The sequence below is a fragment of the Limanda limanda genome, chromosome 10, assembly GCF_963576545.1.
Source record: "Limanda limanda chromosome 10, fLimLim1.1, whole genome shotgun sequence".
NCBI classification, from domain to species: domain Eukaryota; kingdom Metazoa; phylum Chordata; class Actinopteri; order Pleuronectiformes; family Pleuronectidae; genus Limanda; species Limanda limanda.
Window position 1 is genome coordinate 21,844,549 of NC_083645.1, and position 25,215 is coordinate 21,869,763.

Consider the following 25,215-nt stretch of genomic DNA (forward strand, 5'->3'; position numbering starts at 1 on the left):
TACACTGCCCCCTCACGATCTCCGGTGGTACTGCTCCCTTTTGTTTGTTTTGTTCGTAAACTTTCAGCAGACGTGCACAAATACAGATTAAATGAACGCAGAATTCAGACAAAGGGCTCCATCTGCATCGTATGCATTTTTATCTGTGAGCATAAATTAGCTTTAATCGTTCAGTGTATACAATTTAGTGACATCTAGTGGTGAAGTTGCATGTTGCAGCTGAATACCCCCCACCTCACCCTCCTCTTCAAACATTAACGAGAACCAATTGCAGCCTTCAGTTGTCATAAAAACCCAAAAGCTGTTTAGTTTGTCCAGTTTGGGCTACCGTAAAAAACATGGTTGCCTCCGTAAAGGGGACCGGCTCCCGGTGTAAATATAAATTATTTAAATATAAGAGGATCATTCTAGGGTAAAGAAAACAATTCGTACAATCTATATTCAATTTCCCTTTCACCTAAATCAAACACTGAACCTTTAAGGGTTTGTAGAAGAGATGTGAATGAAGAAGATGAGAGAGAAGACAGAAGAAAAAAACTGAAAGACAAGAGGGAAGACACTTCAGATGAAGAAGAGAGGGAGAAAATGTTTGAGTGTGTGTGTGTGTGTGAGAGAGAGAGAGAGAGAGGGAGAGGGAGAGAGACAGAGAGAGAGACAGAGAGCGAGAGAGAGGCTGAGGAGTGAAAGTCACCTTGTAGAGCCACAGTGCACTGAGCAACTCCGTCTCCCCTTATGAATTATGACAGTCGCTGGTTGGTCAAAACCCTTCTGCTGCTCACGCACACACACACACAAGTTTATATGCGCACACACACACGCCTCCTGCCTCTCTGTCTCTCTTACTCTATCGTTTTCTCACTCTTTCCCTCTTTCAGTGAAAGCTTCATGGAGAAAAGTGATCATAAAATATGCAGCTGCTCCTCTGCTTTTTAGAGTCCTCTCAGACCTCTGGGCTGTTCCTGAGTGTGTGTGTGTGTGTGTGTGTGTGTGTGTGTGTGTGTGTGTGTGTGTGTGTGTGTGTGTGTGTGTGTGTGTGTGTGTGTGTGTGTGTGTACTTTTCTAAGCATCGTGCCGTTTTCATACTACGTCTCTCTTTGTCACACTGCGAGTCCGGTCTCGGTTCGGTGGACATCGCATGCTTCGTCATCGGACCTGCCGCTCATTCACTTTTGCCATCTTTCAAACTCAATCCATCCCTGCCCCCTGGTCATGTTTCTGTGGTATCAGCAGAGAGGTATGTCCGCAGGGGGGGAATCAAAAAGTGCTCCATCAGATAACATCTCTTCCTTTCTTTTTTGATTTAATACCGTTGCTTTCTGTATTTGAAAAAGACGATATTAAAGGGTATGCTCTCATCTCAGTCTCTCATCTGTAGTACATTCGATTATTTACCACTTCAGGTCATTACAACATTAATTTGCAGAATATATCTGTGGTTTCTGAACTAAATTCTCAAAAGCTGTTTTCAGACATGAATGAGATTGCCTTGAACATAAGAAGAATGCAGCAGGAGGTTGTTCAGGTCAGAGATCTTCACATCACGGAGAAAACACTGGTGGTGCCTGGGTAGAGCAGGAGCTCGGACATGACGCATTTTATCAGAGGGCTGGAAGGAGATGTTCCAGAAAATGGCAGGATCAACCGTAGATCTCACATAGAGCCCCTCTGGAAAATATCAGTTCAATGTATAGTACAGTGCTTGTCTGAAAGGTATTTTAATCTATTTATATAAAACCTTCACTTCAAGCTGTCTACTGTGCTTCAAAATTGTGGATAAACATTTTCAGAACATGACAAACTGATACCAACTTAAACTAGCTAACAAAACTTTCCAGACTGATTTCTGGTCAGTAATAACATAAAGGAGAATTAAGATGTTGTGGACACTTCTGCACACGCTGGAATCCATTTTCAGGAATTGAACGCTGAAGGTATTGAGTGTGCATACACATGAAGACAATAAGTGGTTCCTATAATGGCACTAATGCACAAATGCTGTCCTACAGTCACAGCCCACATTTGAACATGTCACTCAACAAAGACATAAGAATCTGTGGCTCTGACAGGATCAATACCTCGGTGAACATAAAGTCACTGGCCTCAGAAACAGTTAGTGGTGAATTTCTTATTTCCCAAGACATATTTTCTAATGTTTTGAAAAAAAAACACGATACATACGGTACCTCATCACCTTGACAAATCTCAGGACACTCTATATATAATTCCCTGAAAATTCCTTCTCTGTATCATTTCTGACTGAGATAAAGACCCTTTTGAAAAATGACACCGATTAATTCTATTTATATCTGAAAATGATCAAGTACTTATCGTCTATTTTCATCAATCTTTGTTGTCAGCGGGGAAAAAAAAACTTGAGTCGAGGGATCAGTGAACGAAAACTGCGTCTAATTCAGCTGGTTGAAAACTGGCCTATGAATGATTATCAATTAATCAGCTTCATATTAGGGTGACATCGCTGCTCTCCACTACACATGGAGTTCTTAGTGTGTGTGTGTCTGTGTGTGTGTGTGTGTGGCTATGTACGTGTGTGCTTCCCCGCCAGAACCATTTGCGAATTTTTGATTTTGTATGCATGCAATTATTAAAACCCTTGGGCATGTTTTTCTTCTGAGTGTGTATGTGTGTGTTGAGTATGTGTGTGTATGTGTGTGTTGAGTATGTGTGTGTATGTGTGTGTGTGTGTGTGTGTATGTGTGTGTGTGTATTGAGGGTGCCCTTTCCCCAGCTCATTGGGATGCAAGGCGTGAGCCCGTCGGGTGAGAGCTGTCCAGACTAGCTTTGGAGTCATTAGCACGCTCGTTAGTCCAGTTATGTTAAATCTAAATTACCATTCATCATCACAGAGGGACTCATCATTTATTCTGATGTGGCCTGGCAGACACATGCGCTAACTGGATTAACTCATTCAAAGACACACAGACACACTTGCTAAAACACAGTGGAATTCAAAATTAGGTGTTAGCTATTTGCTAAGTGCTTTCAAATAGATTATATATTATTGATTGAGACATCGCTGGGAATTAGTAACGATCGCTTTGCCCTTGTGATTGCAATTAATCTATAAGTACAGATTTATGCAACTTAGCAGAAAATAGTAAATCAGGAAAAGCTCTCCAGCGTGATTTTTGGTTTAGCTGGAGGCAGAGCGGGAAGCTACAGGTCAATGAATTTAAAGAAGGCTGGTGGCTAAAACTCCAAACCACAAAGGAACACTAAATATACCATTACACTTCATTGAATGCATATCTCTGCCAAGGCTAACACCCATATCTCTCCATCTCACAGCACTGTTCCCCGTACATTTTTTGGACCGTGGCGACTTGCCATGTTGTAATTTGTCCTGCCACAGTTTCATATAGAGTTTTAAAACATCTCATAATAAAATAAGAGATGTCTAAGTTTGTGTTTTGAACCACAGCTGCATTGTTTAACTCTGTTCAGCACTATCGTCCATAAAGCTGTTACCATTCACGCAGACAGTCAGACCTCAAAATTTCAGCTGCAATAGTAGCGATACATGCAACAACTTGTTCACGCTTTAGTCTGTGTACCTGTCACTTGTAATCTGTTATTTCATGTGCAAGCACTGGATCTACCCATTTATACGGATACACAACCAAATGTAATGGGTTCTTTCCTATTACTTCATCCTTCCACCAAGTTTCATGGTTACTAGCAAATAGAGAGACAAAACTCAAATGTAACCTCATTGGCAGAGGTAATAACATAATTAAATAAAGTACCAAAGTACAAGAAGTGAAGATAACACACATCCAACTTAATATTTCAGAGATTAAAGGAAGTTGTTCCGTTCTAATTCTACATTCCTCATTGATACAAATGAACACAATAAGATATGGAGAGACTTCAGGGCACAGCGGAGCGAGGTTGGCGCCGGCACTCAGCGTTAAATTAGCTCCTCGCTGAGTAAAAACACACACGCACTGGCACACACAGTCATTAGTCGCAGAGGAGGAATGCCTAACATCTGCGCTGACGTGATTGCAAAGACGCGGAATTCTCGGGGATCGAACCGACAAAGCGAACGAGCGGCTCCTCCGTCAAATAAAAAAGATTGCGTTTATCATGTCATTACATTTCCACACCTGTCACATACATATCTCACTGTCGAACGCTTTCAGGTAAAAGGTGCAATCATAGTAATAGGACAAAAGCTAACGTGGGGTTGTTGAGTTTGACAGTCAGGGTTCTCGTCTCAATCACGATCTAAAGGAAAGTCGTGTTTCGGTTTCCCTCCATGTGGCATCGCAGCGTTAACCATCGGAACATGAAATGGAATTATTAGGAGCAGAACAGTCTTTGTATTTGTTGTCTTTATTAATCAGAGCATTTCTCTTAGGAAACTCTATAACAAATGTGTTTATTAGCAGCAATCTTTCCCGGACATGCAGCTTGGAGCAGGGTCTGACCTTTGTAATGGAAACAGAGACCAAAAGACGGCTTCACTTCCAAAATACAGAATGTGTTCATGAGCTGTGGCCGTGCCAATCTGCAGCCGTCACGTCTTCTCTCCAGATGAAAGGACTGTCGAGTAATTAAGATGAATCTTTTCTGATGAATGTCAACACTTTCGAGTTCACTGACACGCATCAGCAACGATCGTCGTTAGAAAAATCACTTGTTTAGAATCAGTGGTCGGCTCTAATTGATTCTGATAGGTGTTTAATGACAAATATGAAAAGTCCTCCATGGTTTGCAATGTGTTGGTGATTTAAAGTGAAAGAATAATGAGTCAAGTTTGGGTCGGTTTCTGTGTTTGTAGCCGAGAAAAAAAAAAGGGATTTCAGCGTCTTTTGATCCGTTGAGGAACTTGTGTAAACCTTTGTAAAGACAGATGTTTTTATATCGTGTAATCAATGTAACTAAGTCCTGGAATAGAATCAAACGGAGGGATGTCGATGAATTGACTCGTCTGAAGAAAGAATGAACAGTGGATCAAGCAGCTGGAGTTCTTGCCGGTTTTGAAAGGGACTGGTTGCTGCACAAGAGGAGCTGTCAGCTTCAATCCCGGTTTCACTTCTGTTTCCACCATCATTTCACGCTCACTTTTTTCACTCTACTCACCAAAGCTTAACCTGCCCCCCCGACAATAACATAGTGTTTAAATTGAATGGTAAAACGAATTTATCAAAGCGCTTCTCCAGCTGTAACAACCACTTAAGGCACTTCACACCCTTTCGCAGACACACATTTATACAGCGCTTCTAAATGCAGCACTTTTTCTGTCACTCATCAGTCATACAGTTATGAAGCAGCCGTGAGGGTTTATATGGGGCCCTTGCCTAAGGACACTTCAGCATATGGACTTGAGAAGCTGGGAATTGAACCCTGTTGCTCAGTGGACGACCTGCCCAACCTCCTCAGCCACGGCGGCCTATCAGATTAGTTTAGCTCATAACTTTAGTCTTCTGAGAGTAACCATAGGCTTCACAAAATGTTGAGTTTGTTTATGTTGATGTGAAGAAATTCTGAATGATTGATGTTTCTCATCTTGTGTCTGTTGGTGAATCAATGCATTGCATCGTGGTTAATGTTTCAGAACACGTCCATTTAAACACCTTCCAGTCCTTTCTCAAACTATGTCCCTGCTGTTATTCATCTTTGAATGAGGCAAACTCTTGTCTCTGTATAAAAGAGGCGTCTCATTACCTGTTTATATGACTTTCAAATAAAACTATAACTTTGTCACAATCAAGATGCATGTCCGTATAAAATGTAAAACCGTTATTGGCCACAAAATTGCCTCCTGGAAGCACATGAGCTCTGCAGAGCAGCCAAAAAGTTCACTTCAGAAATTGACTGGCAATATCCCAACCAAATGACCTGCTCCTTTAATCTGCAGGCGGTGGCAACCAGAGTCACCAGAGCATGCTAATTTCCTTTTTAAATTTTTCACCATGGCATAACTGGAGTTTATCTTCATTTCAGGCCAGAGCCAAAATGACTGGGCGGATATTAAAGAGGGAGAAAAGATGACCTTCAGCAGAGGTCAAGCTGGACCCGAAGCCCGACTGTGACAACGATTAATAACAGGATGTATACAGGCTTAAATTCAAAGAGCCAGCGTGTGACTTTGAGACATGAGTGTTAAAACATATTAATGACCACCTTTATGAAACAACTTTTCCTTTCTGTTCAATTCATTGAGGGCATTTGCTGTTCGAAATTCAGCTCGTTGGATTCACTGAGGTGACACGAGTTTGCAGAGATCAGTCTTAAACTCAGGGATAAGAAATGCTTAATACAAAACAAAAAAAGAGATTACGCAATTTAAGAAACAGAAGATCAACTTCATTTTGAATAATCACTACACTCTGTGATTTTCAGCCTGATTTGCCTGAAGGACCCAGATGATCCTCCCACCACTTCCCCAGGCGGCGACTCCATCCTCACTTTGAGAAACGCTGTGTCTATCTAACAGCCGCCGTGGTCTGGAAACAACAAATGGCCAAATTGAGTCAGTCAGTCAGACATTTGTTCCATCAATAATTAATGCCTCCCTGCTTCCCTCCCTCTGATCCGTTCAATTTATTTTCCATCACTTCTTTTTTTTGTTTTTTTACCCGCTCACATCACATCAGTGTCCCTGCGCTTTTTTGTCTCTCCTCCCTCTCTGATGACTTCTACACCTTTGTGCGCCACATCTCTTTCTTCTGGGCTCACCTTCTGCACGTCCTTGTATGCCTCCTTGTTTGTATTTGTGTTGCATTCATCCATTTATCTCTCCTCTTTTCTCTATTTACTTTATCTTCATGCTTTATTATCTCAAATCCTCCAAAATCTCTTTATCTTTGCGTTGTTTTGCTCCCTCCATTCCTGTCTCTTCCTCTTTATGCCTGCTTCGTCCCTCCATCCCTCTCCTCAGGTCCAACAGCAGATAAATAAATGATGACCAGGAAACTGGCGGTTTTTACAACAGCGATACCACACTCTTTCCTCTCTTCCCCTCCGCTCAAATCCCTCGTTCTGCCCTTTTCCATTTTGTGAAGCGCCTCCACCCTCCAGAAATCTCCCGTGTCTTGTGTCTTCCGGCAAAAAAAAAAGGGACGGGATAGTAACCACAGTCCTTTTGGGTCTAAATAAATCATAGCCCAGCACTGCCTTGCTTTTACAACACTGATCCTCTACTTTCATCCTGGCAGCCATGAAAGAGGGAGCGGAGAGGAAGTGAGAGAAAGGGACTATCTAAGGACATATGAGTAGAGGGAGCAGATATCAAAGGAAATGGGGAATGTAAAAGTGTCTTTAGTCATTTCCATCTTTCTCCCTGAACCTCTTCAGGAAGCAAAACTCTTCCGTCAAACCGAGACATGGAGATTAACAGCGGTTCAAATCACTTCATCCTGAACGTCACGCAATCTATTAATTTCTTCGAATATAGAAAATAAATGAATCAATAAGAAAACTCTCAGGTATTTTATATAGATGTTAGTAGTATAAATTATATTTTATCTTTTGCTCAGTGATACGAGGCGTTGAAAGTGCTCCATATATCTCAGAGGCGCTGCAGAACATTTTATCTTTAAAATGATGGAGGAAATGCTTCATTTTGACCTGAACCTTTTATGCTCAATTCCAGCGCTATAATTTCACTTTTTATTTAAAATCTCCTACCTAAATAACAGGACAGTTTGTAATTTCTTGAATATTTGTGCAATATCGAGCCAGGATCTGATCTAGAATACGAGTGTGCACAGAATGAAAATTAGCAGCAACATGGATTACAGCAGGAAAACTGTTTGGTAAATATTACAGCCAATACGAAGTTTTCCTTGTCCCACAATGGGGATTTTTGACTGAAATCAAAGCTGTCATCTGAAGACAGCTGCATACATTTCACTGTGTGGGGCGTGTCTCCACTTACATCCTACTTAGAGCTTGATATAAGGGTTGAGTTAGTCCTCCTGCACAAACAATACACTCCTGTTCATAGGTTTTATGTGTGTGAAATGCGCAAAATGTTGTAAAATGTTGTTCTGCTGTCGCCAAACGACAAAGTAAACCTGCGTCCTCTTTTTGTCTTTTGTGTATAACTTAACAATGCTTGTCCAACAATCAACAAATGATGAGGTCTTTCGCCACATTGACACATCCAAAACATTTTTAATTTTGTGATTAATGAACTATTTTGTAAATTGTCTCTTGATTTGTCTCTTAATAATAATATGTTGTCTAATTTAATAACAATTAAATGAACACCCCATCACTGCATTTTTTAATTTTGTTTCCCGGAACAATTACGAAAAGATAAATAAAACGAACAAACTAAAATCCATTTAACATTTTCAAAATCAGCCCAACGCTCCAATTTGCAGCTTGGACTCGTCAACGCTGCCGCTGTGGAACATATTAAGCAGCTCAGAAAAAAACCTAGGCCACCAAGAAACAGCGGCTAATTAAAAATGACTAGATTAATTAATGTGGAGATTCGTTAGTGGCTTTCAATTAGAATGACTCACACAAATTGCTGAAGCACACACACACACGCACACACACACAAACACAGAGACACACACCATCCATTTGTCAGCCAGTCTTGGGCAATGCACTTAGACAGCGGGACTGCAGACCTTCATCCACACAAACTCTAACATGTGCGCAGACGCTCATCGCCTCAAAAGCTCCATCGTTCATCGACTGGTTGTTTTAATGGAAGGGGGAAGTGAGAAATGACTTGAACACACAAATCGACCAATGGATGCATAGATTGACACTCAAATATAGGAAAACATTTAACGAGATACAAGCGTGTGCAGTCATAACGGAAAACACACGCAGGCGCCATCATGGGCCGAGTTAACCTTCAAGCCCATTTCCTGACCTCTGTCACAGCTACAGGTTTAATCCCAGTAGATCACTGAAGATTTAACCATCAAGCATTGCGTAAGGATTTTTGTTCTGGAATCAGTTCATGCTATTGATCGATTGATGGACGAATTCTGACCTAGTGAAGAAATGCTGGTTGCTATTTGTGAAAAAAGTTCTTACTATAAAAGCCTGAAACACTCACTGGTCCTCAAAATGAAGCACAACCCTGCACACACTCCCACATATACATTCATGTGTCACTGTGTGTGTGTGTGTGTGTGTGTGTGTGACCAGATGTGCGCACACACAAGTAAACCTACCTGATGATGCAGTCTCATGAACTCCAATAACTGCTACCTCTGTCAACCCATTTTGTACCACAGTCACGAAATGAACCCCCCGAAACTGGACAGATGGGTTTGCGTCTGTGTTTGTGCATCTGTGTGTGTCAGTTTGTGCATGTGTGTGTACATCTGTGTGTGTGTGTGTGTGTGTTTTAAGATGCCAGAAATGAAGATCAGTCCAGCGGCAGAATTGCCTACTGTCATTCATGCCCTTTGCACACGCGCACAAACACTTTGCACACACACACACCGGCAGACACACACACACACACACACACACACACACACACACACACACCTGCCTTTATTAAAACGTCACATTCGCTGAATATACTGTGTGCTGTCATGCTGTCTGCTGAATGGGAATGGCTGCGCATTTACAGTGAATTGTAAATCTCGCCGAGCAGTCAGCTGTCAGAGTCTTATGAATTGCTAATATGTTGTATCTCACGCTGCTGATCCCCCCCCACCCCCCCCCCACCCCCCTATCTGCCCCCGATCACTTTCATTGTGCGCTGAGCGAAAATTGAAGCTGGCGATTCAAAGAAAGAAAAAAAAAACTTTGGTATGAGGAAATAAAACCTTGAAAGCGAGACCTGACAGATTGAATGATGGATGGAAGAACAAACTTTTTTTTTTTTTTTTGCAGCATTTCAAGCAGAAAATAAAATTTTGCAGCAGAAAAATATCGATACCTTGTTAATGCACGACGTTTGAGATTAGGAGTAAGATTTGTTCGGGCTGTGATCCACAGTGTAAGCTGCCTTGTGGGCTATTGAATGTTTTCCACCGATCTCTTTAATCATTCATGTGAACACATCAGACAGCACAAGGCTGCACCGACAACACTTACAGCAGGAGGCTCATGGAGATGGGCCTGATTCTGCTGGGAGTCAATGGTTTCAGTGAGTGGGATGCAGGTTTTGCAACAAGAGTAAATGAGCACATGAACCTTAGAGCGTTATCACAGATTCAGCAGCTCTGGTTTGTATCAGGTCCTGAGCACAAACCATTACATATTTAGTTTTACAAAAATGTTGTATACATATATCTATATATATGTATACATTCCGAAATCTTAACTTTATTTTGTCACTCTATTTCCATATAATCTCGCTGAGTCTCTAAATTGTAGTTATATCCTACGTTTTGTCATCATTTTGATTTGTCTAAAAAGTGCCACATATATAAAGTCTGATTGATTTTAATGTGATCATGAGGGAGATTTTGTTTCCAGAATAAACCAGAGTTACATTATTTATTCAAGCTGCTTAAATAATGAAAAGAAAATAGTTCTATTATATTCACATTGGTTTTTATAACAATGAAAGGCTATAACTTCCTTCTCCAGCTTTAAATTTCTACAATGAATCTATATCATAAGCATCATGAGTCTGATCTTCTGCCTGAACCACTCATAATGATGAAGCAGCATAGGAACAATGTAAAAATGGAGAGCGACACAGTGTTAAAGACGATCATGTTGACCTTCTTTTCTTCTGCCATTTTTTCCTGTCTGTCTCTCCTCTCCTCTGCCGTTTCTTCATATCTCTTTGTCTGTCTTTGTCTTTGTGCTTCTCTCTCTCTCTCTCTCTCTCTTTTCTTTCCTCATTTGCTAAACAGCTTTACCCTCTAATAATCACATTCAGCAACAATACGACTAACCTTTCCACCCGTCAGCAACACACAGCAGAATACGAATAGGACTTGCCAACAACCCTTCAGACAAATGACCCAATGCTTCTGCCAAGCAGAGAAATACATTTTTCTCCACTTTCTTTCTGTCTTTCTGAAACATAAACCTGAATATTTTGTGTTATATCACAAAATAAATGATCTGATTGCTAAGTTGTTGCAATGAGTTGAGGGTATTATGCACAACGCACAATGAAGCAGAGCATCTGCCTCTCTGCAAGAACAAATGCCACTGACACACACACACACACACACAGACATCCGTGCACAGTGATGCAGATGCAGAGACGGTGGAAGCTTTTCCCAGAACAAACCAGCACTGCACCGTTGCCAGTCACACCTCTGGAGCATAGTGACAAATGAGCAGCTCGAAAAATGTGGACAGATCAGACACACAAACTTCCACACACACACACACAAACACACACTGAGCTACACACTTATACTCAACATTACACACACACAATCACATACACAGCTGGAAGCAAACACGCTATATATCATTAACGTGTTCCTATATTCAGAGGAAGGCACCAACATGCATTAACACATGGTGCAGGGAAAACGCAAACCACAGCAGGTGGCAGATGCAGTTTATTCCACACTCCCTTTGCTTGTGTGTGTCTGTATGTGTGTCTGTGCGTGTGTGTGTGTGTGTCTGTGCGTGTGTGTCTGTGTGTGGGTACTTTCAGAATATTGTAAGTCAAGGACGACAGATGCGCTGCTGAATGAACAGGTTATCTACACTTTCTTTTATCCAACGTACACATGTACTTTAACATGCACCTGAGCTCACACACAGAGATGACACAAAGATAATTCACATCGGAACATTAAAAGAAACTTAATCCTCTCACAATAAGCATTGTCAAGTTGAAGCTTTTCTCATATTCAAGAGGAACAGCAGATTTGTGTCAAGAGAAAGATGAAAAAGACGAGATAGAAAAGTAGATGAAGGGTAAAGAACGAGGGATGACATGCAACTAACAGAGACGAAGAGAGAAGAGGAGAGGGAAGATGTGAATCTTTACATGAAAGGAAAAAGCAGCGTGAAGAGATAAGGAACAGAATGAGACAGAAAACAATGCTGATAGTGAGAGAACAGGACAGATCCCTGCTTCACAGACAGCTCATGAGACGGGGGAGAGAGGAGAAGAAGAGACTGATGAGAAGAAGAGGCAGAGGAGGAGGAGGAGGAGGAGGAGAGAGATGGAGCAGTCAGAGTGAGAGGACCAGGGGTTTGTCTCTACTTACAGTATCTCCAGATCGCGCAGCGCCCGGAAAGCTCCATCTTCGATGCAGCTGATGTGGTTGCTGTCCAGTTGCCTGCACCATGCACACACACACACACACACACACACACACAAGCACACACACACACACACACAGATGGGAGACAGAGATGGGAGAGAGTCAGGCGCAAGTCGGCAGGGTCCCGCTCAGCATGGGGGGGAGGGACTAGCAAAAAGATGGGCTCCGTGAAAGTGAGTGTGTGTGTGTCTGTGGGTGTGTGTGTGTGTGAGGTGATACCTCAGTAGTGGGCTCAAGATAGCAGGTGGGAGATCCTGGCTTTAACTCTTTCCCACACACACACACTCGCACACTGACAGACACACAACCACCGCAGGGGAAACCCAGTCCAGACGAGAGCCCCCAAGTGAAGCCTCTCACCTCAGTGCTGATGTGGCCAGCCCTGAGGAGAGGAGCCGAGGAAAAGGAGAGCAGGAGAGAGGAGACCGGTGCGCTGAAGTGGCCTGTCTGGCATCAGCCTATCACCTCCCTTCCTCGCCGCACGCCCAGCGCACACTGGCCACCGGGAGAGAGAGGGGCGAGAGAGGTAGACCCACTGAAGGGGAGAGCGAGCGAGCCGTAGCTACTAAAGCCCACCCTGCTTGTCTGTTCTGTAAATATTAATTGCATTTTCTCCTCTCCCACTCCTCCTCTTCCATCCTCCTCCGCCTCCTCCTCCCCATGTCCTCTTTTATTCTTTTTTTTCTCTCTCTGTAGTGAAAGAGGGAGTAATTTCATTACATTAGGCCAGCCAATCCATTAAGGGCCTTTTACCGGCTCTGTCACTGAAACAATTTCATTAAAAGGAAAGCCTCCGTAAATCAACCTAGAGTCACGACTGTGCCGCTTTTTCCTGTTCTCCGTCCGTCCTTCCTTCCTTCCTCTCTTTCACTCTCTCTCTCTCTCTCTCTCTCTCTCTCTCTCTCACTATCTCCACCATCCCCCCCTCCCTGGCTTGCTGCTTGCCTCGTTCACCGGAATCCCAGGTGCACCCTGTGCCCCTCCATCATCCACCAGCTTTGCGTTTACTTTAATTTGCCCAGGTCTAGATATTCAAACCCCCGCCCCCCCCCTGCCACCGTCAATCCCTTCATCCATCCATGAACCCAACAACCCTGAAACCTCCACTCCTCTCTCTCTCTCCCTCCCTCCCTTCTTCTTATCCATCCATCCCTCTGTCTCTCCTCCCCCTCCCTTCTTCTTCTTCTTCTTCTTCTTCTTCTGATGAATGTATTGCAGATGGAAAGACACAAAGGGCAGACAAGTATCTTCTTCTAGTTTTTTTAATCTTTAACTCAACGAAAAAGGATGAGAGGCATTTAGCCTGTTGAACACACAGAATCATAGAAACAGGTACACACACACAGACACACACACACACACACAGAGACACACAGACACACAGACACACACACACACACACACACACAGACACACAGACACACAGACACACAGACACACACACACACACAGTTGCCATCTTCTCTCCAGACACTTACAACATATCACTTCACCCTAATGTTCTCCTCCTTGTCCTCATCCCATCTCAATTCTCTTTCACTGGAGCCCTTCATCCCTAATCCCTTTTTTCTTTGACTTTCCCCCTCTCCTTTTCTTTTTTTCTCCCCTTATTTACGAGCATCCATCTTCTGCATTGTGCATGTTTTCTTCCTCTCTCCATTCATAATCCATTTTTTTCTATCCCACTAGGAGTCCAGTGTCTCCTCTCATCTGTGATTTCCCTTCACCTTTTGTCCTCTCACACTCCCGTCTATCCTTTGCTAATCCACTTTTTTGTCCCTGTTTCCTTTTATCAGCCTTTGAAATCTCCTTTTCTTCACCTCCACATATAGCCAAGGTGTCTGCTTTGCACTCTGCAGCACCTGTTGGATCAGTCATGTCAGCTTTTTAACCCCGAGGAAGGCGCTTCCCAAAATGACCTGTGTTTTCCTGTAGGGCAACACAAATTGCATCTGGGCTTCAGGAGCAACATATCCTTTGGTTTGTTTTTATATGTGCATATAGGTGTGGGTGTGTGAGAGGAATATGATGGATAACTCCTCAGAGCGTCTGAAAAGTGTAGTTACTAGTACACCACGAGTGCACTGCAATATGAAGCTGCATTGTAAGCAGCCGCTGGTCAGAGAACAGCTCCAGAGCTGTGGCTTCAGACAAGATGCTGTGGAAAAACATATTAGAAAAAGGTGGAAATCATCGTCTTATTGGAGCTATTTGACCTCCTGAAACGTATTGACGATGACAGTTACATAGTTACAACACCCATGAAAAGCCACAACACTGTGATCGTGCTTGGATGAATCAAATGTTTTGATTTTTTTTTACATTTTCTCCTTGCTGGAGAAGTTCAGGTTCATGGAAAGTAGTCCCCTGCGCAGCAGAGCAAAGCACATTTTTCATGTTTTTCTGCTTGATATTGACCAGATGGTGGTTGTTAACAATTGGCATGAGTTCAGTTTGGACTGAAGACAGTAAATATCAAACAACTCTGTGCCCACAGGCCAGGTTTGGCTCGCAACGTAATTATTTTCGGCTCTCCAAAGGATCCTGGAGACCGAAGAGTTGTTTTGATCTGCTTTGATGCAATGCAGTTATATTTTAGAGGTGACTGAGAGATAAGTTCTTTACCGCCTTGCCATGCTGTGTTTGATTAGTTGAGCACAGTTTGTTCTGTAAAGATCACTGGGATCATCAGGGTGGACTAAACCACTCTGTTGTGTAACAGCGGAGAATAATAGTTTGATGGGTTTGCACTCTTGTTAAAAGCAGAGTTCCGCATTTATGATTTTTCTTTTTCGTATTTGGCTACTTGTTGGGAGAAAGCTGTGAGTGTGAGCATCTGTTCAATGACTGGACTCTAGTTATTTTACCAGCATATGCCTTTGCCATATTTGTGTTTAATGTAATCAAAAGTCTTTTTTGTTTTATGATGGAAAACTGGTTCACAGCCTGATCAGCCATATGGAGAAGAATGACACTGCCAAAGTTTACTGTAGTTATTAAAGCCACTTAATTATCAGGAATGTTCTTTCTGTTACACAGACTGTGATGTATATGGACGAGGTTGTTCCATTACAAAGAACAAATATGTATATTACAGTCCCTGATATTTGCATCCAAAGTGGATAATGTTTATGTGTTAAACTAGAATGCTAGTGCAGGAAGTAGTGCAAGGTCAGAAAACAGGGTGTCGAGGTTGAGAAGGTGGAGGAGGATGCAGTTCATGAAGAAGATCGGTGGTTTGATCCCCGAGCTCCTCCAGTCTGTGGGCACATTTATTTTTCTAAGAATTGAGAATATGCGACTCATCTTTCATCCGCATCAACAGTAAACGATTCCATCCTCTGTGATATGATTAGATTCCTCTGACAGCTTTCTTCACCAAGCACCATGATTAGCCGGGACATGATTGGTATGAATCAGGGATGAGGGTGTACTTTGTGTGTCTGTGTGGGTTTCATTGGTCTTTGTCTTTGTATGTGTTGAATTCACAGCCCTAGCGTGTACCTTCCTGTGTCCACATTACATTATTACAAGGGGGGGTAGAACAGGTGCCCCAAAATACAATTCCCTTCCATACAATTAGTTTGTTTAATCATGTCTATCATTAAGCCTATTGGCAGTTTGATTCAATGCATCCATTTGCTCCAGATGGCACCAGAGGGGAGTGTCTATGTTAATGTGTTGATTCTCACCTTGCACTCAGAATCTCTGTTGGATTAGCCTATAAAAAATGTATGTCTACATTAATTTGGGCAACATAATAATATAGTATATTGTATAATGTAATATATTGGTCTAGTTTTTCGTTTGGACTATAATTATATTTTTAATGTACATTTGCACACATTTTAAAGGAAGTTGTGTAACTGCAATGTACCAGCTTTCACTTTGACACGTTCAGGTCTATAACGGGAAACAATCTCTCGTCTTCTGTTGTTAACACTCTGTGATGGAAACAGGTCAATAAAGATGAGTGAACCCAGGTCGGGGGGGTGAATTGACTGAAGACAAAAAGTCAATGATGGAAGAAATGAGAATGTGAATGAGTGAGAGGTGAAAGGATTGAAAGGAAAACTGAAGGGATGTGAATAATAGGAGGTAGAAAAAATGGAAGGAAACGACTAAGGAAGGAAGTCTGAGACACGGAGGAAGACCATGGGTAAAATGAGAATGTATAAGGAAATAAAAGATATAAAAATAAAGGGTCAGTCGACTGGAGAGAGGAAGAGTCAAGACACAAAAGAGAAGAAGACGAGAAGGAAGACTAAATGATAAAGGACTGAGAACACATATTGTATGTTCCTGGATGGAAAGTAAAAGTAAAAAACTGACGGACAAAGGAGGAGTGAGGGATGTACCAAGGAGAGATGAGGTTAAAAATCTCTCTCTGCCATTAACAATCATTAAATCTTACATATGTGTTGTTTAACTCTGTTTACATTTCTCTTGCTTTTCTGTCAATCTAAATATAAAATGTTGACCCTAACAGATACAACTGAGACGATTGAATCAGGTTTGCTGTTCTGTAGATTCATTTCCACCAGTGAATGCTGAGGATGAGGGATTAATGGAGGCTGGATGGACATCAGCCATGGCTTCCACTTCATGTGACCTTATGCAGTAAATTAGTATTTGCACAATGAAAGGTTTTGAATTGCAAATGTTGAGTCCGGTTTTAGTGCTGTTCAAGGGCACATGAAGCCATAATTATTAGTCCATACTTGTCGACTGTGCTCTGGACTGGGGTTGCTTCGTGCAGTCAAGGATACAAGTAGCTTTACTTCCAAATCGTTTTTTTTTCTGCTAATTTGTCAAAGTGAATATAACCTTAAATTAACTTTAATTGGATTTATGATTTTTGTAACTCTCTTGACCACAAAGGACGTTGAAAACATTTATCTGGTCTTAAAGTTGAATTTAAATGAAAGTAAATCTATAAAACTCTAACCCACTGGTCTTGTGTTGTGTTGTCTGCTCCAATATGTGACTCTGAGAAAATGTTACGTCAAAACTGAATTGCAAATCGTATCACTGTGATGAAAATACAACAGATGTCCACTTAGAGATGTTACAATTCAGACAAAGCTATTGACATTTCCTTCGTCCAGTCTTGGCTGCTCACAACCTTTAATGAATTAGCTACATCCTGCAATTTAAAGAAGTGCGTGGGGGGGTTGTGTCGGGCAAAGACAAATGGGAATCTGATTCAAGGAAGCTGGTGACAGTGTCTTCATTCTTCTTCCCTAATCTCCTGGCAAGACCCGGTATTGTTGGACAGGGGACATTTGACTGAATGATATTCGTGCACTACTGCTTTGGGTGTCACATTGGTTTAAGGCTTCTACTCTCTCAAACATATACTAATTACTCATATTTTTTTTCTATATTTTATACACATGCATATTAGCTATTTATATGTATACGACTATTTTCCAGTGTTGGAATTGTGGAAAAGATAAAAAGAACTGAAGGCGAGCAGCTGCAATGACAAAGACACACACCAATGCAGGTCAAAAACTTGTGTTTCTGTGTGTGGTGTGTGTGTATAAGTGTGCATGCAGCCCGACACAGTGTTCTCACCTCCCTCTAAGGCCCTGTTGTCATAATTCAAACAAACGGCCGCCCTGCACTGCATTGTGGGTAGAGAAGCGTGAAGCATGGAGGCGTTTTATGATGGGGAAGAGAGAGGACAGAATGAACAGGAGGGAGAAAGGTAAAGAAGTAAAGCCATGGGGTGGGTCCCTTTTCTGTTTCTTACAATAATGAACAGTGAGTTTGTGTTGCTGAATACATTACACATCACGTTCTCTCAACACACTCGTCCAAACCACCTGCAGGTGCTGTGAGTGTGTCCACGCTGAGCATGGGTGGACCCAGCGGGAGAGATGAATTAAATTTGATCACAATAAAAAGTGTGTGAGAGAGCGAGAAGGCGGGCAGATGGAGAACAAGGAACAATATGAGGACGTGATGGCTGCACAAGATAAGAAGCGTGTGTCTATGTGGGAACTGAGGTGTAATGTGAGGGCATATGAAACAGCTGTAGCTTATCTGATGTGTCCATGCTTCTCTGTAATTCAACTGCAGCCGTACGCCTCACGGCACGAGTGACTAACATATGCTGTGATTTAAGCGTGACCACGACTGTACACACATGCCCTATCTGTGGTTGATCTCCGCTTCCCTGTCACTGCATTACAGTAGCTCATTGCTCCACACTGTAGTATAATCTTTATATTAGGTTTAAATAGTGGTCTGAAGAAAATCTCTTGGTATTATGATGAATTATGTGTATTCGTATTAAATAGTTTTCTTAACTGATTAAAGCTCGATGCATATCTCGCTATATTTCCCAAGAGATAAATGCTTTATATATATGAAAAAGTCTTGACTTAATGACAAATCATCATATTTCTAGTCATAACCAGTTTCAACTTCGAACAATGCTTAGATATGAGTGTTTTTTGAAAGTGCACCTCATGACTTAATGGGTTAAAACCAGTTACTGCTGGTTGAGGTTAAAAAAATAAAGTCTCTGTCTACAACAGCTGTGTTAACAAAAACTTTGGGTGCGTGTATCATTTTAATTTATTTTATATTGGTTGCTAACTTCCTTTTTATCTGAGGTTTTTCATTCCGACATGAATATGTTTGTCATTTCCACAGTGTGAAGCAATTGTGTGAATGTAATTTATGTTGCAGATCAGCTTGAATCAAATCCGCCCTGAGGGATGAATGCAACATAAACTGAATTACTGGTTGTTTTTTATTTCAAAATAGTGTTGAGTTAAAAAGAAAACTTGCACCAATAGCACACGGGAGTAAATATTTGTGGGGGAGTAGTGTATCCTCAAAGCAAGTGGGCTCTGGGTTTAACCAGGGTCCATCCGTGTAGTTTGCATGTTCTCCTTGTGTCTGTGTGGGTTTTCTCTGAGGGTTTGGTTAATTGGAGACTATGATAATTGACTGTAGGTGTTGTATGTGTATATTGGCCCTGGGACACACTGGAGACCAGTCCGGGGTGAAGCCTGCCTCTCACCCAATGTCAGCTCTGATTGACCCTGAACCCATTAGCGGTATGGATTGATTGGTTAATGTTACTGAGGAATATTCACATGCTTTTAACACGCACAGTATATGCCTTGTGACGACTACCGCAGCAGCATTTTCTTATAACTGATATGTAGTATTTTAGCTGTTTTTTACCACAAAGCAATTCAGAAACTAATATGTGAGGCAGAGCAGAAAGTCCTGCAGATACAATACATGAGCAATTCAAGGCCTTTAGAACAGTTGGAATAATCGGAATACTAAGAAATCATTAAACCTAAGTTCAGTGCCGATTCCACCAACTTGTTTTCTAATGGTGTGGGTGTTGGTGCAAAGGGTCAGTTTTATGAGGATGGAGAGGTTTTTCTCATTGCTGTTTAGGAGATGAAGTACTTTTGTATTTCTGTGTCAGGGTAAGTCGTGATTCGTCAAATTCCTGTGTGCGGAGGAAACCTGCCTCACACTGTGTGCACACCACTCTGCCAGTTCTTCTGCATCTTGTTTATCCGCGTCCTGACTTTTTGACGAGCTCAAGAGCAAAGGACGAAAAGTTTCAGATGCCAAACCACACCACAAATGCACCAGAGTGGTTAGTAGGATGACTTTTCTGACAAGGGCCAGACACAACATAATAGGACAAGACAAGACACGACAAAATTCGATTTTGGAAAATTGGATTAGAAAAAAAAATTGGATGGGATATAAGCATCCAGAATGTGACATCGATACAACCATGAAACAACAAAGCATGTTTAATACAGGAACTTTGGCACGGCCCTTTCTATCCATTCAAGCTCTACATTTTGCCTCTATCATCTGTGGTTTGACTGACAGGTTGAGTTTCGGGGGATGACAGGAGCAGCAGTCAGCACAATGTATAGCAGAGCTCACACGTACGCACACAAACACCTACACACAGATGTATGGCATATACCTGTCTTCTTAGGTTAGTGGAGGACTACAGTAATCGTTTTTGCCAGGTTCTTGGCAGTTTCAGCAGAGCAGTCAATCTGAGAGCACGGTCGAAAGTGTCCGTGAGTATGTCTGTGCGTGTGTGTGTGTGCATGTGTATGTGTGTTTGTGTGTGTGTGTGTGCGTGAAAGAAGTGCAATAAATGGCCGACAGTGCTGTGGTAGCCACTATGCAGCATGAAAGGGAACAACTGAGAGAGAGATAGAGACTCTGTGAGAAACATGGCGAGTGAGAGGGAAAGAGAGAGGGACAGAGATCGAGAGTGACCGAGAGAGGTGAAGAGGCGGTGAGAGAGACAGGGGAGGAGGTGAGGGCGAGCAGGGGGCGAGCGGGGGGGGGGGACGAAGCGAGAGGCAGAGGGAGCTGAACGAGAAAGTCAATGCTGTGTCCACGAGGGACGGAATGTCTTGACGTTTTTTTTTTTAATCTGCGGTGTAATGGAGGGCTGAAGCCTTTTACTGCAGGAGTCACCTTGTCTAATGGAGAGATGGATGGATGGATTGAGAGGAGTGGAAAAAGAGGGAAAAGGGAGAGACAGAAATTAGGGAAAGGGGCTGGTTGGTGAGGGATAGGAATGGAGGGATGTTTAAAATGAGAAAAAATACATAAAGGAATAGAAGGAGAGAGAAAAGTGACCATGAGGGGAAGAGATAGAGACGAACGGCTGAGAGACAAATGATGGGATGAGAGAAATAAGAGAATAATGGATGAAGGGAAAGTCACTGTTTCAAAGGAGGGATACGAGATGAAGAGAGAGAACAAGGGTGTAATGGAAAGTGGAGGAAAGAGGCAGTTTGAGGTGTTGGAGATGAGGGGTAAGGAGAACATGCCAGGAGGAAAAAAAAAACGGGATGAAAAAGTGAAGGATAGTCGAACGGATGGGAGGAGAAAAAAGAGAAAGATGAGGAGGATAGAAAAGAGGAGAAGGAGGAGGCAACGCAACACGTCAAAAAGAGGGAGGGAAAAAATGAGTGCTCATTAAATGCCTGATTCTCCCAAGATTCACTTTGTATGTCACAGCAATTTAATGTGAAATATTTTAACGAGGGCAGGGACAACTTGATTAATGCGACTTTATGGCTTTGGCAAAAAGTGAAGAGTTGTGTTTAAACATTGAGTCTGGTGTTAAAAGGGAAAGAGGCGGGTGCAGGACTGCAGAGTGGAGATGGGCAAACTCTAGAAACTTAACTTCACCCACTTAAAGTGAATGTGCTCAGAGGGACAAGGACAGGAGACACCAGGTTGTTCTCTGGTTTCAATTAGAGTGATGCTCCTGATGCTATTTTCTGAACCAGAAAGAAATCGAAGTCTGACTGCACATGACAGGAATTCAGTTCTTTCTTTCCGAGCCTGACGTTTCACCAGATACCAGGCACATACAATATTTTAAAAAAGGAAGCCCAGTCAACCTGAACCCGATCCAAACCCAAAAGTAATTTCTTAATGTCCCGATGGGCTTGGGTCACGTTTCCAGACTCTAAGAAAAAGCGTCCACACGCAGCAAACCTTCTACAGAACTCATCCTCATCATCAGCACTGACGGTGCTGTAACGTCACAACCCCAGTGAGTGAGTCTGGAGTCAGAGATGTGAGGACGTTCATGAGTTTGGAGCTTTGTGAGCAGGGAGACAGATGATCAGAGGCCAAACCTAACTCAAAGGTTTGGAACACAGTCACACAAACACACACAGAGGTGCTTGGCACAGGGTCCAGGCCCTTTCAGGTCCATTTAACCAAAGGGTAAAAATCTCCTCTGGACTTTGGCAGCCATATTGAACTTACATCACACGTGAGAGAGGAAACTATGGAGACGAGTTACTGATTAATCTGAATTACTGATGTGGAGAAAGATGCATATCAATTAATTGAAATGAAATGCCCAATGAAAATGCACCAGAACCTTTACACTTCAAGGACGTGAACGTTTTAAGGAGATGGCCGATAAAATTGAGGCTGAGAAAACAACATGTTCATTTAGCTGTTCCACAGTTTTTGATCACATCACATGATCTTCAAAGCTGGTGTCGTGTAATCAGACTGTTTTTCTCTCTTAAAAACATTCACAGCGGTTTAAAAAGTCAAAGTTAAATGTCATTCTTGAGCCCGTGAAGAGCAGCGGAGAAAGTAAATTAGCACAAAAACCTTTTAGTGATTTGTTCTGGAGCTTTTGATCATATCTCACGATCCTCAACAGCGAAGAAGAATGAAAATAAAAGTATGAAATGCTACGAATGCAGCTGCATGGAATCAAATTGGATCCATCTGTGCATCAGTGATTGCTGTGATGATTTGTTTACTTCTCTGAGTTAAAATCCATTGTGGTGAACTCTTTACCTTATTGTATTCATTCAGTGCAGATGCAGTCTTGTCTATTTTATTTGCATTTCAATGAAAACACCACAAAGGGCAATCTAAATATAATATGAACACAATCTTCCCCTTCACTCTCTGTCTCTCCTCTCATCTTCTTTCTTTCTATCTCATTTAGCCAAAGAACATACGTTTTTTTCCTTCTGTCGTTCAGCAGCTCTGGTGCTTGTGGAGCATCCAGAGTGATTGGTTATTATCTTTTTGAATCTTGTACTTATTATGCTCCGCTCTGTTTTCCTGTCCCGTCCTCCCTCCTCCTCCTCCTCTGTCATGTCAGTCATGAATGAAAGAACACAACAGAAAACTGTAATTTACGCACACGATTTCTTGAGCAAATCTGTTTTTGCTTTATCGTCCCGTGGTGTAACAAACTTGAACTTAAAACACTTGAATTTAATATTGTCCTTCCTGTTCTACCTGAACCCGTATGGAACTATCTCTGTTGAGTACATGTTTACCCCCAGGAGTCTGTCCAGAAGTTTCCCTATGCAGCATCAGCCAGGATTGATCAGTCATTATCGATTGAGTGAACATATTGATTAGGCAGCCTATTGATTGGACTATTGGTGATTAGGACATCATGAATAAAGGACAGGTGGGTATTGAACGCTTGATGCCAGGATAAAACCTCTCCAGACAGGAAGAGAAGAGGAGGACAAAAAAGGAGGAAAGTGGGAATATTGGAGAATGTGGAATAAAAAATGAAGATGAAGAAGAAAAGAGGAAACAGGAGGAAACAGGGAGAGGTGATGAAAAGCAGGATGCAATAAAGGATGAGGAGATTCAGATGGAAATGAGGAACCATGAGGAACTAAAAAATGTGTCAAGTCATTTTGAAATGAAGAATTAAGCAATTAGCTAATTATTTAGAGCAAAATAATTGGTCTGGCTTCCAGGAAACTTCATTTTGCAGACATAGGTGGTATGAAAATTAACTTTAGGATCTCAATGACAATGTTAATTAAGTGATTTGGGTTTGAACAATATTTGTCTGTAAAAAAACAGAATCAGACAGTTTAACATTTCTTAATTAAAAAGGCTTTTTACAGCCTCAATACCACAGAAAACGGAGAAAAGGGAAGATGGAAGTTTCAAATAGAAAAAGGGAGTAATTTTTCTTACAGGTTCTTGACATTGGTGATTCCTCTGAAAGCTTTCCTGGGAACGGCCTGAACCTGGTTCTCGCTGAGGTCTCTGGAGAGAGAGAGAGCAAACGACATAAGACATTAGTTGAGGTATTCCAAGCACTCAAAGATCTTTAGAGGCAGACGATAAACAAAACCACAAACATGTCATCTATGCCACACACACAGACAGACACACACACACACACACAAGATAGACAATTACAGAACAAAGGCAGAGAGGGAGAAAGAGATTGAGTGAGGGAGAGAGAGAAAGGATGACATGACATTTATGATCAGTGGAACAATTTGGACCAAAGAGCTTCAAAGAAACGGGGAAATATCAGAGCTAAAGTGTGTGTGTGTGTATGTGTATGTGTGTGTGTGTGTGTCTGTGTGTGTCTGTGTGCGTGTCCACATGTGCATATGTCTTTATGTGTTTCTCATTGGAATGCGTGTGTTTCACATTAATGTCGAAGGTTTTCTTTTTTCTTTTTTAACTTTTGCCCTTCAACTGTGCGATGTTGCACTGGTGAAAAAGTGAAGCAATCTCATACATTCTGAGAAACACACACACACACACACACACACACACACACGGAGACACACACTTCTGTACCACCATCAAGAACAGTCAACCACAGCGACTCTTTTCCTCTTTCTCTTAGTCCACACACTCCTGGACATGGCAGCATATGCAACAGTCTCCTTCTCTCCCTGTGTAATGAATACCTATATGAGCCAAATGATTTCTGACATGACACAAAGGCCTGCCCTTAACTCTATTAGTGTTGTTTGTTGGGGAGAAGCCTTGGCAGCCAAACAAGGCTCAGAGAGCACAATGTAATTAGAGAGAGAAAGAGAGGTATGAAATATCAGACAAGCTAATCACCCTATACTCCTGCCAGTCGCACACACACACGTGCTTCATAGTGGAGGCCCATCTAAAGAATCACAACAGATCAGCTCAAAAGAGCAACAAACCTCTGCCTGGACTTTTCTGTTTGACCTTGACACACACACACACACACACACACACACACACACACACACACACACACACACCCGCACACAATATGGAAATCCGCCAGCTCCTCTGCAGAGAGTATAATTATGTTCCAACATTATTCTTAACAATTTCCTGTAACAGATTGAAAAAGTGCAGCAAACACACACACACACACAGACTAACACACACACACACACACACACGCAGACACACACACACCCACACACACACACCCACACACACACACAGCCTTGGAAGTAACATACTCGTGTACATGTTCTCACATTATTCCGTGCTGTATATGCTCACACTGTCTAATTTACACTCAGGCACATATTCAAGTACACAGGAGGAAAATTGGTTGTGCATTATTCCAGAGCCAATCAACGTTTATTAGTGCAGTGAATGTTAATTGCAGAGTCGTGCTCGGAAAACAGAAAACTAATTTCCTCAAACTAACAAGGTTCCTACGTTTTTGGATGTTTCCCTT

At 42.0% G+C, this 25,215-nt stretch overlaps 1 protein-coding gene across 1 annotated transcript in view; it reads right to left on the reverse strand.

The window, feature by feature from the left end:
• Window positions 1-25,215, reverse strand: part of slit3 (slit homolog 3 (Drosophila)) — a 222,472-nt gene that overhangs the window by 74,516 nt on the left and 122,741 nt on the right. The window contains exons 5-6 of the mRNA XM_061079769.1: window positions 23,715-23,786; window positions 12,144-12,215 (exon numbers count right to left, since the gene is read on the reverse strand). Of these exons, the coding sequence (XP_060935752.1) occupies window positions 12,144-12,215; window positions 23,715-23,786 (144 nt within the window). The remainder of the gene's footprint in view (window positions 1-12,143; window positions 12,216-23,714; window positions 23,787-25,215) is intronic.